Genomic DNA, 13,497 nt, shown 5'->3' with positions numbered 1-13,497 from the left:
TATCTATTAGAAGAACAGTAGCATTACAGCCCCTGGCCTCTGATCAGGAGGATGGGCAATAACTATTGAGGCAGGAGCCACTGCTGGTCCTTGGGTTTGCCAGCAATGCACACTCCTAGGGAAAGCAGGTATTGCTCTTCATTCTTGTCGCCTCCTTAATGCCGCTTATCTCCACTAGCCCAAAGGTTACTTCCAAATCACAGACACAGACCTACCTTTTTATGTCCTGGGCCCAGCTTTTCAATGTGGGCACCTTAGAGTTACATGCAGGTCTCCCATTTGGATGCTTACATTGCCTCTTGGGCTTGTAAATGCCGATTTAATGAGCCTAGAGGTTGATTTGATTCCTAAATGTGGGAATTGGATACCTTGTTAGGAAGCCCACGTGTGAGACCTGGGCCAGATGTGTTCCATTATAGTGCTGCTAGCTGTGTAAGTCCTACATGCTCTCCTGCTCATTGTACATGTGTGTGCAGGCCTAACCTGCCGCATTAATAGCACACAGGGTCTGGGGAGAGCTCAGCGGAGCTTTCCTGAAAAGCATGGGGTTCTGCGGTCGGGGAAAGCTGCAGGAATGCTACAGGCACCCCCTATAACATCTGGCTATTGACATCTGGACCGAGCTTAGCACCTCTGGGCCAGCCTCTTTGTGGTGTTTAGATGTTGCTTGTAATGATTAGAACTGGGAGCACTGGCTGTTGGAGTCTGAAAGGACAGGAAACAGGAAGGAGGGGGGAGGAGTTGTAGAGGCTCAGGGAGAGCTACCGAGGGTGCAGCAGCAGCTTGGAAAAGACGTTTCCACTTTAAAAAATAAAGCCCTGTTGAAGTCCTTGCCTGGTTACTACAACACTCTTCCAGCCAGCGTTCACGACTTGGTGGATCCTCATACTAAGTTGCCTGGTTATTGTCTGAACTCTGTAGAAGAGCACATATCTGTCCATGTGACTCCCCACTGCTTTTCCTCCCAGGGTGTGGCTAGTGAATGTGCTGTCATTGAGTATGGTGTATGCCACAGAACAAGGGTATCACAGCAGCAGGATACATGCTTGCAGAAAGCCATAAAATATGCACAGGGAAATGTTAGAGCCACTGGTGCCTTGAGAGGGACTAAACTACAGTGCCTCAAATGTTGTCAGAGATGATCCTCCTTTGAGAACTCTTCCTCTTTTGTGCCCCATGTACCTCTTAGCTTCCAGCACCCTGGTGGCTAGTGCTGATCTGACCCAAAGGCTCTGAGCCTAGCAGCACAGCTTTATGAAGGGCAGAGTTTATTTTCTCTGAGCTCTGTATGTGAAGCTTTGTAAGACAGCTCTCGCAGCAGAATCCCCGTGATCAATAGCAGAGGAAAGGCTGATCTGGTTGCTGTGTCTGTGATGCTGTGGGCACGCCTTTCTGTTTCACGTGTGTTTCTGCATTTGGTTAGCTTCAGTGAACTTCCAGTTGTTTTGATTCCTCGAGTTGCTGGTGAGAGTCTCATCCCCTTACTACTGGTTTTAGGTGCTGTACAATACTGCAGCAGTGCAGTGCCGGCTTGGGCTGTGGCAGGAAGCTAGAAGAACCCTGGAGGAGGCTGTCAGACAGAGGCCTGAAGGAAGACCCACAAGCCTGGATGCTGCCCTTGAGCGGGTGCAGGTGAGACTGACTGTAAATAAGGCTAAGATTTAGTCATGGAGGTTGCGTAGGTCACAGACTCCATGACTTCCAGCAACCTCTGTGACTTCAGCCTCCGGTGTGGTCGGGAGCTGCAGGGTCCCCCGCTGCCCGCAGGGGCAGGGAGCTATGGGGTACCCCCACAACCTCTGGCAGCCCCCAGAGTTCCAAGCTGGCACTGGTGGAGGGGGAACCCCCAATCTTCCAGCCGCTGCAGGCCCCTGGAGCTGCAGGCGGCAGAGGAACCCTGCAGCCCCCAGCTGCTGCAGGTGGCGGGGGGAACCCCTGAGCTCCCAGCCGCCATGGGCTGTGGGGGAACCCCCAGAGCTCCCAGCTGCTGTGGGTGGTGGGGCTTGCAGAGCTGCTGGAGGCAGGGGTACCCCACAGCCCCGAGCTGCTGCAGGCGGTTCCTAGCCCCTGCGCAGCTGCCCCGCTTCAGGAAATGTGGGGACCCACGGATCCCCATTTTGTCAGGGATATTTTTAGTAAAAGCCAGGGAGGTCAGGGCTTCCATGAACTTTTCTTTTTTGCTCATGACCTGTCCATGACTTTTATTAAAAATATCTGTGACAAAATCTTTGCTTTAACTATAAAGGGTTAAACCCTGGGGATTTCATAGGGCCCAAGTTAAAAAGTCTCCACCTGGGCTATGAGCACTCCAAAGATTGGGGTGTTCCAGCTGTTGTATCTGCCCCCTGCCTGCAACCTGCCAACAGTGGCTTTTCCTTCCAAGCATAGAAGTTGTGATAGCCTGTCAGAGCAATTGTCCATCTAATTTAGCATCCTGTCTCAATCACTACCAGATGCTTCAGAGGTAACAAGTAACACCATAGTGGACAGTTATGGAATAATCTGGTCATAGGGGAAGTTTCTTCTTAGCTGCTGCCAGTTAGGGATCTGCTTGTGTTCTAAAGCACGGTGGTGATCTCCCCTATAAAATGCTGTAAAAAACCCTGTCGAATGTAACTCTGGATCTTCTTATTGTCCATAAAAATGGCTAATCCTTGGCCTCAGTGATATCTTGTGACAATGAGCCTCAGAGGTTAATTACTGGTTAATTCACCAGTTAAGCGCTGTATTTCCTTTTATTTGTTTTAAGTGTGTTGCTTTTTGATTTCATATCTTGTTCCTGTATTATCAAAGAGGGTAAACAGGAGCTCCTGATTTATCTTTTCTAGACTGGTCATTATTTTGTATACCTGTCATGTCTCATCTTATGCATCTGCTCTCCAGAGGAAACAGTCCCAATCTTTTCATTTGCTCCTTGTACAAATCTCTTGCCATCCTGCTAATGACTTTTAAGACTCATCCCTGAACCCCTTTCATATCTGTCATGACTTGTATGAGGTAGGGTGACTAGAAGTAAACATAATATTCCAGAGAAAGCTTCACCATTGATTCCCAAAATGGCATTATGCTATTTTCAGTATTATTTTCATCCCATTCTTTGTACTTCATAAAAATTGATTTGCTTGTAGGGGATCTGAATGCTAGACTCTAGTTACAATTTACAGAGAACATTAAAATCGAGGAAGATGAACAGGAGAAGCAGATTAGAGATTTATTTAGCAAATCTTATTTCATGCTCTCCCTTCACTTATTTCATGCTTCCCCTTCCTGGTAGCTCCAGAAATCATCTTATGCACAGAAGTGTGAACTATCTTGGCCTCTACACGTTGGTCAAGTCCAGGTCACACTTTTTAAATTACATAATTTCTGCCACACTGAATTCCCTGGATTGACCAGACCCCATGGGGGAAGCAGTATTTACTTTTATTTTTTAAATGTTAAGCTGTGGTTAATGATATCTGGTGTCCTTGGTTTGATCTCTTCCCCACCCCCCACACCTCCCACTGTAGAATCATCTCCTCCTGGAGCCCATACATGTTCCCCGGGGGGAATTTTTCAGACCACGAAAGGAGGAAGTTGAGCAGCTGGATTCAAAAGATTTCCTGGGTAAACCCAAGGTAAGGCCCCCTAGGCTGCAGAAAAGTCAGTCCTACTGTAAGAATGTTAGCATGGTGCCCTGATGACTGAGGTCAGCAATGAGCAAACTACGATCCAGGGCTCTGGTTGCTCCTGAGAACATTACTGCCAGGGTCCTCTACCTGCCACAGCACCGACAGCCTCCTGAGAGCAACGTTGCTTGGGCCCTCTGCCAGCCGCAGTGCCTGAGAAGTATCAGCTGAGATTCTTTAGACTCTAAGTGCAATGGCTCTGTCCTTAGGAACCAGTCTTTCAAGACATGTGGGCTCACCTAACCAGTCCCACAGGGTTTGACCCTCTGAGCTGTAGCAGATTCCCACTTGTTGTGGGATGACTTTTTTGTTGTTTGGTTAATGCCTTTTAGAGAATATTAACAGGTCATTAGAAGATTCTCTTCTCATTTCTGTTATCTCTTCACCCTTTGTGTAAGTGTCACAGGCCAGGAGCCTCTTGAGGGCAGGGAAAATGAATGGTTGTGCTCTCAGATTCACTCACAGACATGTAGAAAACCAGTGTGACAAGAGCTAGAAAACCAAGCCCCTGGAGTAGATGGAGTTACTGCCTGGACTCAGCTCTGCACTCTCCATTGTGTGCTGTGACTTTTTAAGCCCTGCCACTTGGTGCTAGGGACTCACTCATGGGGAAACCAGGGTCAGTGGCTGGTTCCCAGAGGCAGTTTTAACAGGGCAGGGCTGTTCCTTCATGTGATCCAGAGGCTGATCTGATCTGTCCTCTGGCAGGTTATCTCCTCCGTCATTCCCAATGATGAGTACATCGGATTTGAGCCTCTCAGGCCACAGGTGAGTGGGACAGTGCAATGACTTATGGTAACTTGATTTATGCATGGCAAGGTCATGTAATGGCATCGCTGTCATGTAATGGCATCGCTGTCATTTACATGGCAAGGTCATGTAATGGCATCGCTGTCACTTAGGGTCCCCAGCCAAAGGCATCCATCAGGATGAGAACCTATCATGGACTACATAATATTTTAGTGTGCAGAGGTTTCCCTGGGGCTCTGAGTCCTGCATGTCTCCCCCTGCCTAGCAATTCCTACCGTCCAATTGCCATATCACTGCAGATATCCTTCCACCCCTCAGACCCCATCAGTCTTGCTTCATCATTGGCCAGAGGGGCTCAGATGAGGCACATAAGTCTCTGCCCCCGAATGGAGCATTCTTTTCTCTGCACTAAATTAAAGCCGCTGCAGCAGAGTCTATGTAATGTTTAACTCACTTGCCCAGCCCTGTGAGCCTGGTTCCTCCGGGGGAGAGGGGTGCACTGTCATGTGAATGTTAGGAGCGGGGGAATGCGCGAGTAGGTTGGTCTCCACTGGGTGGGGTGGGCAGAGAAGAGAGGGCTGCCAGCACTGCTCAGCAGTGTGGAGTGGCCTTGATGGCTGTCCCTAAAGTGGTGATTGGTTGCATGACAAGTGTGAACAGGAGAATAGTAGGGAAAATGTCAGAGACTGAAACTCCCGCTCAGACTCTGCATTTCTGCCTGATACAAGCTATTACAAATCATTGTGGGGAAGTTCTCTGGCCTGTGTTATAGAGGAGGTCAGCCTAGGTGATTACAATGGTCCCTTCTGGCTTGGAATCTGGCTCTATGAAATAGACGCTGTTGTTTCTCCACAGAGACAGGGCTTTTACGAACCCAGTGTCAATGCTGTGCGGTAAGTGACCAGCCCCAACTGGCTTTGCTCTTCTGTCACTATTTCTATTCATGGCACCTTGTCTTGGCCGCAGAGGTTTTGGTTTGAAGACTCTGTAGCATCCCAGTCCCAGAGATCTATCACTGTGGAGAAAATGCTGTGTGTGAGAAAGGTTTGTGTGACTGTGATAGCCATTGTAGTTAACAACAACACCTGGCACTTATAAAATATTACAGTTGGAAGAGACCACTGGAGGTCATCTAGTCCAACCCCCTGCTCAAAGCAGGACCAACACCAACTAAATCATCCCAGCCAAGCCTTTGTCAAACTGGGCTTTAAAAATCTCTAAGGATGGAGATGACACCACCTCCCCAGGGAACCCATTCCAGTGCTTCACCACCCTCCTAGTAAAACAGTGTTTCCGAATATCCAACCTAGACCTCCCTCACTGCAACTTGACACCATTGCTCCTTGTTCAGTCATCTGCCACCACTGAGAACAGCCTAGCTCCATCCTCTTTGGAACCCCCCTTCAGGTAATTGAAGGCTGCTATCAAATCCCCCCCCACTCTTCTCTTCTGCAGACTACACAAGCCCAGTTCCCTCAGCCTCTCCTCATAAGTCATGTGCCCTAGCCCCCTAATAATTTATAATAAGTCCGCTGGACTCTCTCCAATTTGTCCACACTCCTTCTGTAGTGGGGAGACCAAAACCGGATGCAATACTCCAGGTGTGGCCTTACCAGTGCCAAATAGAGGGGAATAATCACTTCCCTCCATCTGCTGGCAATGTTCCTACTAATACAGCCCAAAATGCTGTTGGCCTTCTTGGCAACAAGGGCACACTGTTGATTCATATCCCGCTTCTTGTCCACTGTAATACCCTCATCCAGATCATTGATAAAGATGTTGAACAAAACCGGCCCCAGGACCAACCCCTGGGGCACTCTGCTTGATACCAGCTGCCAACTAGACATCGAGCTGTTGATCACTAGCCATTGAGCCCGACAATCTAGCCAGTTTGCTATCCACCGTATAGTCCATTCATCCAATCCATGCTTTTTTTTTAAACTTACTGTCAAGAATACTATGGGAGACCATATCAAAAGTTTTGCTAAAGTCAAGATATATCACATCCACCGCTTTCCCCATATCCACAGAGCCAGTTATCTCATCATAGAAGGCAATCAGGTTGGTCAGGCATGACTTGCCCTTGGTGAATCCATGCTGATTGTTCCTAATCACCTTCCTCTCCGCCAAGGGCTTCAAAATGGGCTTCCTTGAGGACCTGCTTCATGATTTTGCCAGGGACTGAAGTGAGGCTGTAGTTCCCTGTGTTCTCTTTTTTCCAATTTTTAAAATATGGGCACTATATTTGCCTTTTTCCAATTGTCTGGGACCTCCCCGATCACCACAAATTTTCAAAGATAATGGCAAATGGCTCTGCAATCACATCAGCCAACTCCCTCAGCACCCTTGGATGCATTAGATCTGGACCCATGGACTTGTGCACATCCAGCTTTTCTAAATACTCCTTAACCTGTTCTTTCACCACTGAGGGTTGTTCACCTCCTCCCCATGCTGTGCTGCCCAGTGCAGCAGTCTGGGAGCTGACCTTGTCTGTGAAGACAGAGGCAAAAAAAAGGTTGAGTACTTCAGCTTTTTCCAAATCATCATCTTCCACATCACTGTGTTGCCTCCCCCATTCAGTAAGGGTCCCACACTTTCCCTGACCTTCTTCTTGTTACTAACATACCTGAAGAAACCCTTCTTGTTACCCTTCACGTCCCTTGCTAGCTGCAACTCCAACTGTGCCTTGGCCTTCCTGATTACACCACTGCATGCTCTAGCAATATTTTTATACTCCTTCCAAGTTATCTGTCCAAATTTCCACTGGTTGTAAGCTTCCTTTCTGAGTTTAAGTTCACCGAAGATTTCGCTGTTAAGCCAAGCTGGTCGCCTGCCTTATTTGCTATTCTTTCTGCACTTCGGGATGGTTTGTTCCTGTGCCCTCAATAAGGCTTCTTTAAAATACAGCCAGCTCTCCTGGACTCCTTTCCCCCTCATATTATCCTCTCAGGAGATCCTGCCCAAGGGAGTCTAAGTCTGCTTTTCTGAGGTCCGGGGTCTGTATTTTGCTAGTCTCCTTTCTTCAGGATCCTGAACTCAACTATCTCATGGTCACTGCTGCCTAGGTTGCCACCCACTTCTACGTCCCCTACTTCTATAACACCTTGCAAGGGTCTCAAAGCCCTTTGCAGACATAGATTAAGCCTCACAGCCACCCTGTGAGGAAGCTAAATACCATGTCACAGGTTGGGAAACAGAGACAGAGCAAGGTTAAGTGACCTGTTCAAGACCACATAGTAAGGCAGTGGCAGCACCACTGTTAGAACCCACAACTGCTGACTCTCAGTCTTCTGGCTCTAGCCCCCAGATGCTCCTGTCAGCACTGCTGTAACTGGGGCCAAATTCTCCATTGACTTCCCTGGGTTTGTGCTTCCAGTACTCCAGGGCTGAATCTGGCCCATTGTTTTCATCTGGAAAAGCTAGAAGGTGGTTCCTGAATAGGGTTGCCAACTGTCTAATTGCACAAACCCAAACACCCTTGCGCTGCCCCCTTCCCTGCCCCTTCTCAGAGGCCACACCCTGCCCCACCCCTTCTCAGAGGCCCCTCCCTCCGTCGCTCGCTCTCCCCCACCCTCACTCACTTTCACAGTGAGTCTGTGGCAAGAGGTCTGGGGCAAGGGGTTGGGGTGTGGGAGGAGGTGAGGGCTCCAGCTGGGGGTGCAGGTTCTGGAGCAGGGTTGGAGATGTGGGGTTTGGGGTGCAGGAGTGGGTGCAGGCTCTGGGAGGGAGTTTGAGTGCAGGAGGAGGCTCGGGGCTGGGGCAAGGGGTTGGGGTGTGGGCTCCAGCTGGGAGGCGCTTACCTCGGGTGGCTCCCGGAAGCCTACCTACCCTGGCTCTGTGCGGTTGCAGGCACTGCCCCTGCAGCTCCCATTGGCCACAGTTTCTGGTCAAAGGGACCTGCAGAGCTGGCGCTCAGGGCAGGGGCAGCGCACAGAGATCCACTGGCCGTCCCTGCGCCTAGGAGCCAGATTGCTTCTGGGAGCCACGTGGAGCCAGGGTAGGTAGGCAGGCTGCCTTAGCCGTGCTGTGCCGCCGACTGGACTTTTAGCAGCCTATTAAAATCTCCCAGATTGATTTCAATAGCCTCCAGGAGATTGTGGCTAATTCCAGAAGACTCCCTGCCAATCTGGGAGGGTTGGCAACCCTATTCTTGGAGCCACTTGAAACTCGACATTTTCATTCAGCAGGAAATGCTGACATTTTGAAATTGTTTTCATTCCAAATCTAAACAAAAATGAAAAATTTAAATTTCCTGTGAAACGAAGTTTTCCAAAACGGTTTGTTTCAGGTCAGTCAGAATGTTCCATTTAAATGAAATTGAAATGTTTCATTCTGATTCCAGCCTTTTATTTTACACTATAACTTATAATAGACTATAAACACAAATACATTTCTAAATGAAAAGGCATTTCAAAACAAAAAAAAAATCAAAATATTCTTTTTTGATCGGGTTGACTTTATTGAAACACTTGTAAGGAAACATTTTGTGAACCAGAATGTGTCAAAAATCAACACATTCCCGTGGAAAGTTTTTATTATGTTGAAATGGTATTTTCTGATGGAACAATGCTCTGTCAGGAAAGTTGCACCCAACTCTAGAGTTCACACACTAGAACAGAGGTGGGCAAACTACAGCCCAGGGGTCGCATCCGGCCCTCCAGACCTTTTAATCCGGCCCTCAAGCTTCCGCCGAGGAGCAGGGGCCAGGACTTGTCCCGCTCCGCGCAGCTCCCACAAGCAGCAGCATGTACCCTCTCCAGTTCCTACACTTAGGGGCAGCCAGGGGGCTCCACACGCTACTTCCACCCCAAGTGATGCCTCCGCAGCTCCCATTGGCCAGGAACTGTGGCCAATGGGAGCTGCAGGGTTGGCGCTTGCAGACAGGGAAGCATGCAGAGCCACCTGGCCGCGCCTCCGCATAGGAGCCAGAGAGGGGACATGCCGCTGCTTCTGGGAGCTGCTTGAGGTAAGCACCACCAGGAGCCTGCACCCCTGACCCCCTCCTGTGCCCCAACCTCCTGCCCCATCCCTGATTCCCCTTCCACTCTTTGAACCCCTTCATCCCAGTCCAGAGCAACCTCCTGCACCCCCAAACCCTCATCCTCAGCCCCACCCTAGAGCCCACACCCCAGCCGGAGTTTCCCTGTGGGAATTCTCAGAAATGGCTGGAAGGCAAAAGAGGGAACCTCTGTCTGCAACAGTCTGTCCCATCATCTGCTGATGGCATGTTCTTCTCCAAAAGTTCATGGGTTATCATCTCTGACAGACCATAAATATGATAATTGCACCATGGAGACACAGCCCAAGGCTACTGCTGCCTATGAGGGGAGATGTTCCCAAGGGAAGCATTCTTGAGCTTACTCAGCTCACAACTGAGAGTATGTGGCGAGGAAGGATCACCCTGTGGGAGGAAGGATGGGCTCGTGGTTAGAGCTCTGAAGTGAGACACTGGATCTGGGTTTCCAGCTCTACCACAACCCTCTTGTCATTGGACCTTGGACAGATTTAGGTGTCTAACTGTGTGTGGAGCCTCAATGAAAGTCCAGTCTGAACTGTAGGTGCTGAGCTCTTCTGAAAATTTGTCCCTTGATCACTCTTTGCCTTAGTTCCTCATCTGTAAAATGGGGGTAATGATGCTCTCCTACTGCACAGCGGTGTGGGAAGGAGACAGTCCTTGATGTTTGTGAGATGCTATGGGGATGGAGGCATGTAAGTACTAAGAACAGAGTAGAAGGGTGTGGCTTTCCTCAGACGCCAGTAAAAAGACAGGTCCTCCAGCAGAATGCAGTGGGGACTCCACCCCAGAGAAGAGTGGCATTGTTCCAGGGTGCACTGGCACTTGAGGGGCAGTGAATCTCCTACAACTCTTTATATTTCAAAGTGCATTGACAGAAGAGCCAGTGGAAAGGTCACAGGATGGCAATGCCCATTCCTAGCCTGAATGTCTCCAAGCAGGATAACCAGAGGGGCAAAGAGAAGGGCATCCCATTAAACCCAGTGGTGTCCACACCCCACAGTGGGAGAGTGACAGCCCCAAAGAGTTCTGAGTAAAGCTGTTCCTTTTTTTCCCCTCTCCAGAGACCACGACTCAGGTTACTATCGAGTCGTGACTCATTATTACCCGGAGGACTCCGAAGAGATGGCAGTGAAGGGCAGCACTATCATCTTTGTACTAAATAAAGGGGCAGATGGCTGGGCTACAGCCATATGTGACGGACAGGTATGTGGAACTGGCAGGCTGGCACTCCTGCCTCTAGCACAGCGTCAGTAGACACTACAGCACTCCCTGCCAGCTGGGGCTTGCTGAGGCTTTAATAGGATGCTCCTTTGGTAGCTCTCAGGAGCAGGAGCAGCCAAGAGGGTGGGATATGACGGTAACTTTTCTGAAGCTGCCAGTTCACTTTCATAGATTGGACACTGTGACGGGGTGACGACTCACTGCTGCGGCGCCTCCTGCTGGTTGTCCAGGGAATTAGCTCTTTTCAGCCAGGAGCGCCCTCTGCCGGTCGGTGTCTCGTCTGCTGCTGGCCCTGTGCCCCTCCCAGACCCCAGGGCCCTTCTAGATTAGGGTTCTGCCCCCTGGCAATAACCCCTCAGTCTGGGTCTCCCCTCCCCAGGGGACCCCCAACCCCCTATCCCTCCCTTACCTCAGTGGCTACTGTCAGTCATCATCTAGCCCCCACTCCCTGGGGCAGACTGCAGTCTGTACCACTCATCATTGACAAGGCAGGGGGGTCAGACCAGCTGCCTCTGTCTAGGTCTGGGCTGGGCTGCTCCTCTGCAGCCTTAGTACCCTTTTGTGGGCCTTTACCTCGGGCTGCAGCCTGGGACTCTGCTAGGCTGGAGCTCCCCAGCTCCCTCTGCCCTAGGTACCCTCCTCAGCTTCCTAGTCAGCCAGGTCCTCCTCCCTCCACATAGCTAGACAGAGTGTCTCTCTCAGCCCCCGGCTAACAGCCCTCTTATAGGGCCAGCTGTGGCCTGATTGGGGCGTGGCCCCACCTGTGGCTACTTCCCCCAGTCAGCCTAGCTTTCTTCCGGCTACAGCCCTCTCTTCGGGCTGTTTTAAGCCCTTTGAGGCATGGCGGGGTGACCACCCCACCACAGACACTAACAGCAGCAGCTGTTAAGGGCTGTTCAGATCCCACTGACTTTTCCCCGTCATCTCTCTAATTCCATTGGCCAGTAAACTGGAGACCTCGGCTTTTTCTGATCCTTATCCCTTCCGACACACATGGATCCTGCATAGGGATTATGCAACTAGAAACATTCGGCGAGAACCACTAGCAGGTGCACAATTCACGCTAATTGTAAAGCCTCACCTCCTGCAGAATAAAGTGCACAAAATGTGTCTAGGGTTCATTCAGTGGCCTCCTCGCAACTGCCGTGTGGAAAGCAGGGTCCTCAGAAGGGAGAGCAATGTGCTGCTGTGTCCGCAAGTGGGCATCACCACCCACGTGCAATCCTCAGTAGGCCAATTTAACATTAGAGGCCAGGAGCCCCGTCATGGGCCAGGATCACTCTGTGCTGTGACCTGTACTAACTCAGAATAAAGGGCAGTGCCTGCTCCTAAGAGCTTACAATCAAAGTATAAGGCAGAGAAAACAGGTGAGCCCAACAGGCAGATGGGCAAGCACAAAGAAACAGTGAGGTAAGACTGGTCAGTCTGACAGGCAGTAGTCTCAGCAGCCTAACCATTGTCAAGTTCTCTGGTAGGTATCACAGCACAGGGGAGTTATAAAGAGGAAACCAAAGAAAGATGGAGGCAGCTCCTCCTGCGTGTGAGGGGCAACATGGGAGGAAGCACAAAGGTGCCTCTTTAAAAGTTAACAAGTGGGTGAGGAAGGCTGGCAGCTCAGAGGCTGGATTCAACATCTTGAGCGATGATGGGTAGGTGGGGACAGGCTGTGAAGGGCCTTGAAAGCAATGGCGCATAGTTTGTGTTTGTGATGATGGAGAAGGGTGGGCCAGCAGACAGAGTGACCTGGTCAGAGCGGCGTGCCAGGAAATGACGATGCCACAAGGGTGTGAATGACTGAGGGGCAAGGTGGGGTTGTCAAGGCCAGAGAAGACAATCTCCTGCACCGGGCAGAAGAGTGCCTGTTTCCGCTCAATGCAGCCTGGTTTCACCTTATTTTCTGTTCTGCTCTGTATTTCCCCAGAAACTGCGTATACCGACCTCTCACCTGGAGCCTGTTCATGCCCCCAAGGCTGATAAATGGGTAAGGGGACAATCTTGTGACTATGGGGTGTGGAAGGGAGAGAAAACACAGCCAGGCCACTTGTGCTGTGTGTCTGAACCACAGAGCAAGGCAGTGGGCTCTCTCTTCAGAAATACCCCATGTTGTAAGTTCAGGGCTTTCAGGCAGCGAGGGACAATGCGAAATCCAAGCAGCAGGCAAAAGGTGAATTTTTTCCACAGCTCTGATCTGTTTCCTGCAGAGTCGAAGCTTCCATTCTGGAAAAAATCCATTTCTTTTACCCCCTCCTCCTCACAGCTAGGACCCTCCATATTATAACCAATGCAGCCTTGCTTTAATGGCTTGACCCGTCTGAAAGCTGTCTCCACTTGAATCCTCCAGCAGACAAGGTGTGACTCACACCCATGCGCCCACTGCAGCAAGCAGGGAATTTCAGAGCCCACTTTCGTTCTGACATACTAGTGGCCTCTAGCGAATGAACTTCCGCTGGCCCTACTGTGGTTGAGAAACTGGCTCTTCAGGCCTGGCTCTGTTATCATTTATCCCATGGAGTTGGTAGTGTTCCCTGCTGTAAAACCATTTCAGTGCAGACACCCAGTCTGTTCAGTGCAGAACCTTGGAGCTGAGTGAGGGGCAGGTAAGCCCTTGGGTCAGAGGGATCAGCCATGGAAATCCCAGTGAAGATGGATTCCATTTTTGCTCAGATGGGGAGGTGGCCGTCCCCAGACTAAATGTGGGGTCTGGATCCCAGAGAGGTGAACAGAACTAACAGTGCAGCAAAATAAAACAAACCTGTATGGGTACCAAGTGGGTAACCACCCTCTGGGGAAGCCTGGAGGAGCCTGAGTGCTCCACGTCATACCTGAGTTAATGAATCAGCC

The 13,497-nt window shown here is 50.3% G+C and overlaps 1 protein-coding gene across 2 annotated transcripts in view; it reads left to right on the top strand.

Moving 5' to 3' along the window:
- The window catches only part of NOXA1 (NADPH oxidase activator 1), a 41,330-nt gene that overhangs the window by 23,233 nt on the left and 4,600 nt on the right, over positions 1-13,497 (top strand). For both annotated transcript variants that reach the window (XM_043530806.1, XM_027829878.3), the window contains exons 4-9: positions 1,498-1,632; positions 3,510-3,617; positions 4,377-4,436; positions 5,274-5,311; positions 10,497-10,638; positions 12,578-12,637. In XM_043530806.1, coding sequence (XP_043386741.1) covers positions 1,498-1,632; positions 3,510-3,617; positions 4,377-4,436; positions 5,274-5,311; positions 10,497-10,638; positions 12,578-12,637 — 543 coding nt within the window. The remainder of the gene's footprint in view (positions 1-1,497; positions 1,633-3,509; positions 3,618-4,376; positions 4,437-5,273; positions 5,312-10,496; positions 10,639-12,577; positions 12,638-13,497) is intronic.

Source organism: Chelonia mydas, chromosome 16 (genome assembly GCF_015237465.2).
Source record: "Chelonia mydas isolate rCheMyd1 chromosome 16, rCheMyd1.pri.v2, whole genome shotgun sequence".
Taxonomy (NCBI): Eukaryota; Metazoa; Chordata; order Testudines; family Cheloniidae; genus Chelonia; species Chelonia mydas.
Note: the sequence above shows the minus strand (reverse complement) of the source record. Positions and strands in the feature narration are given on the sequence as shown.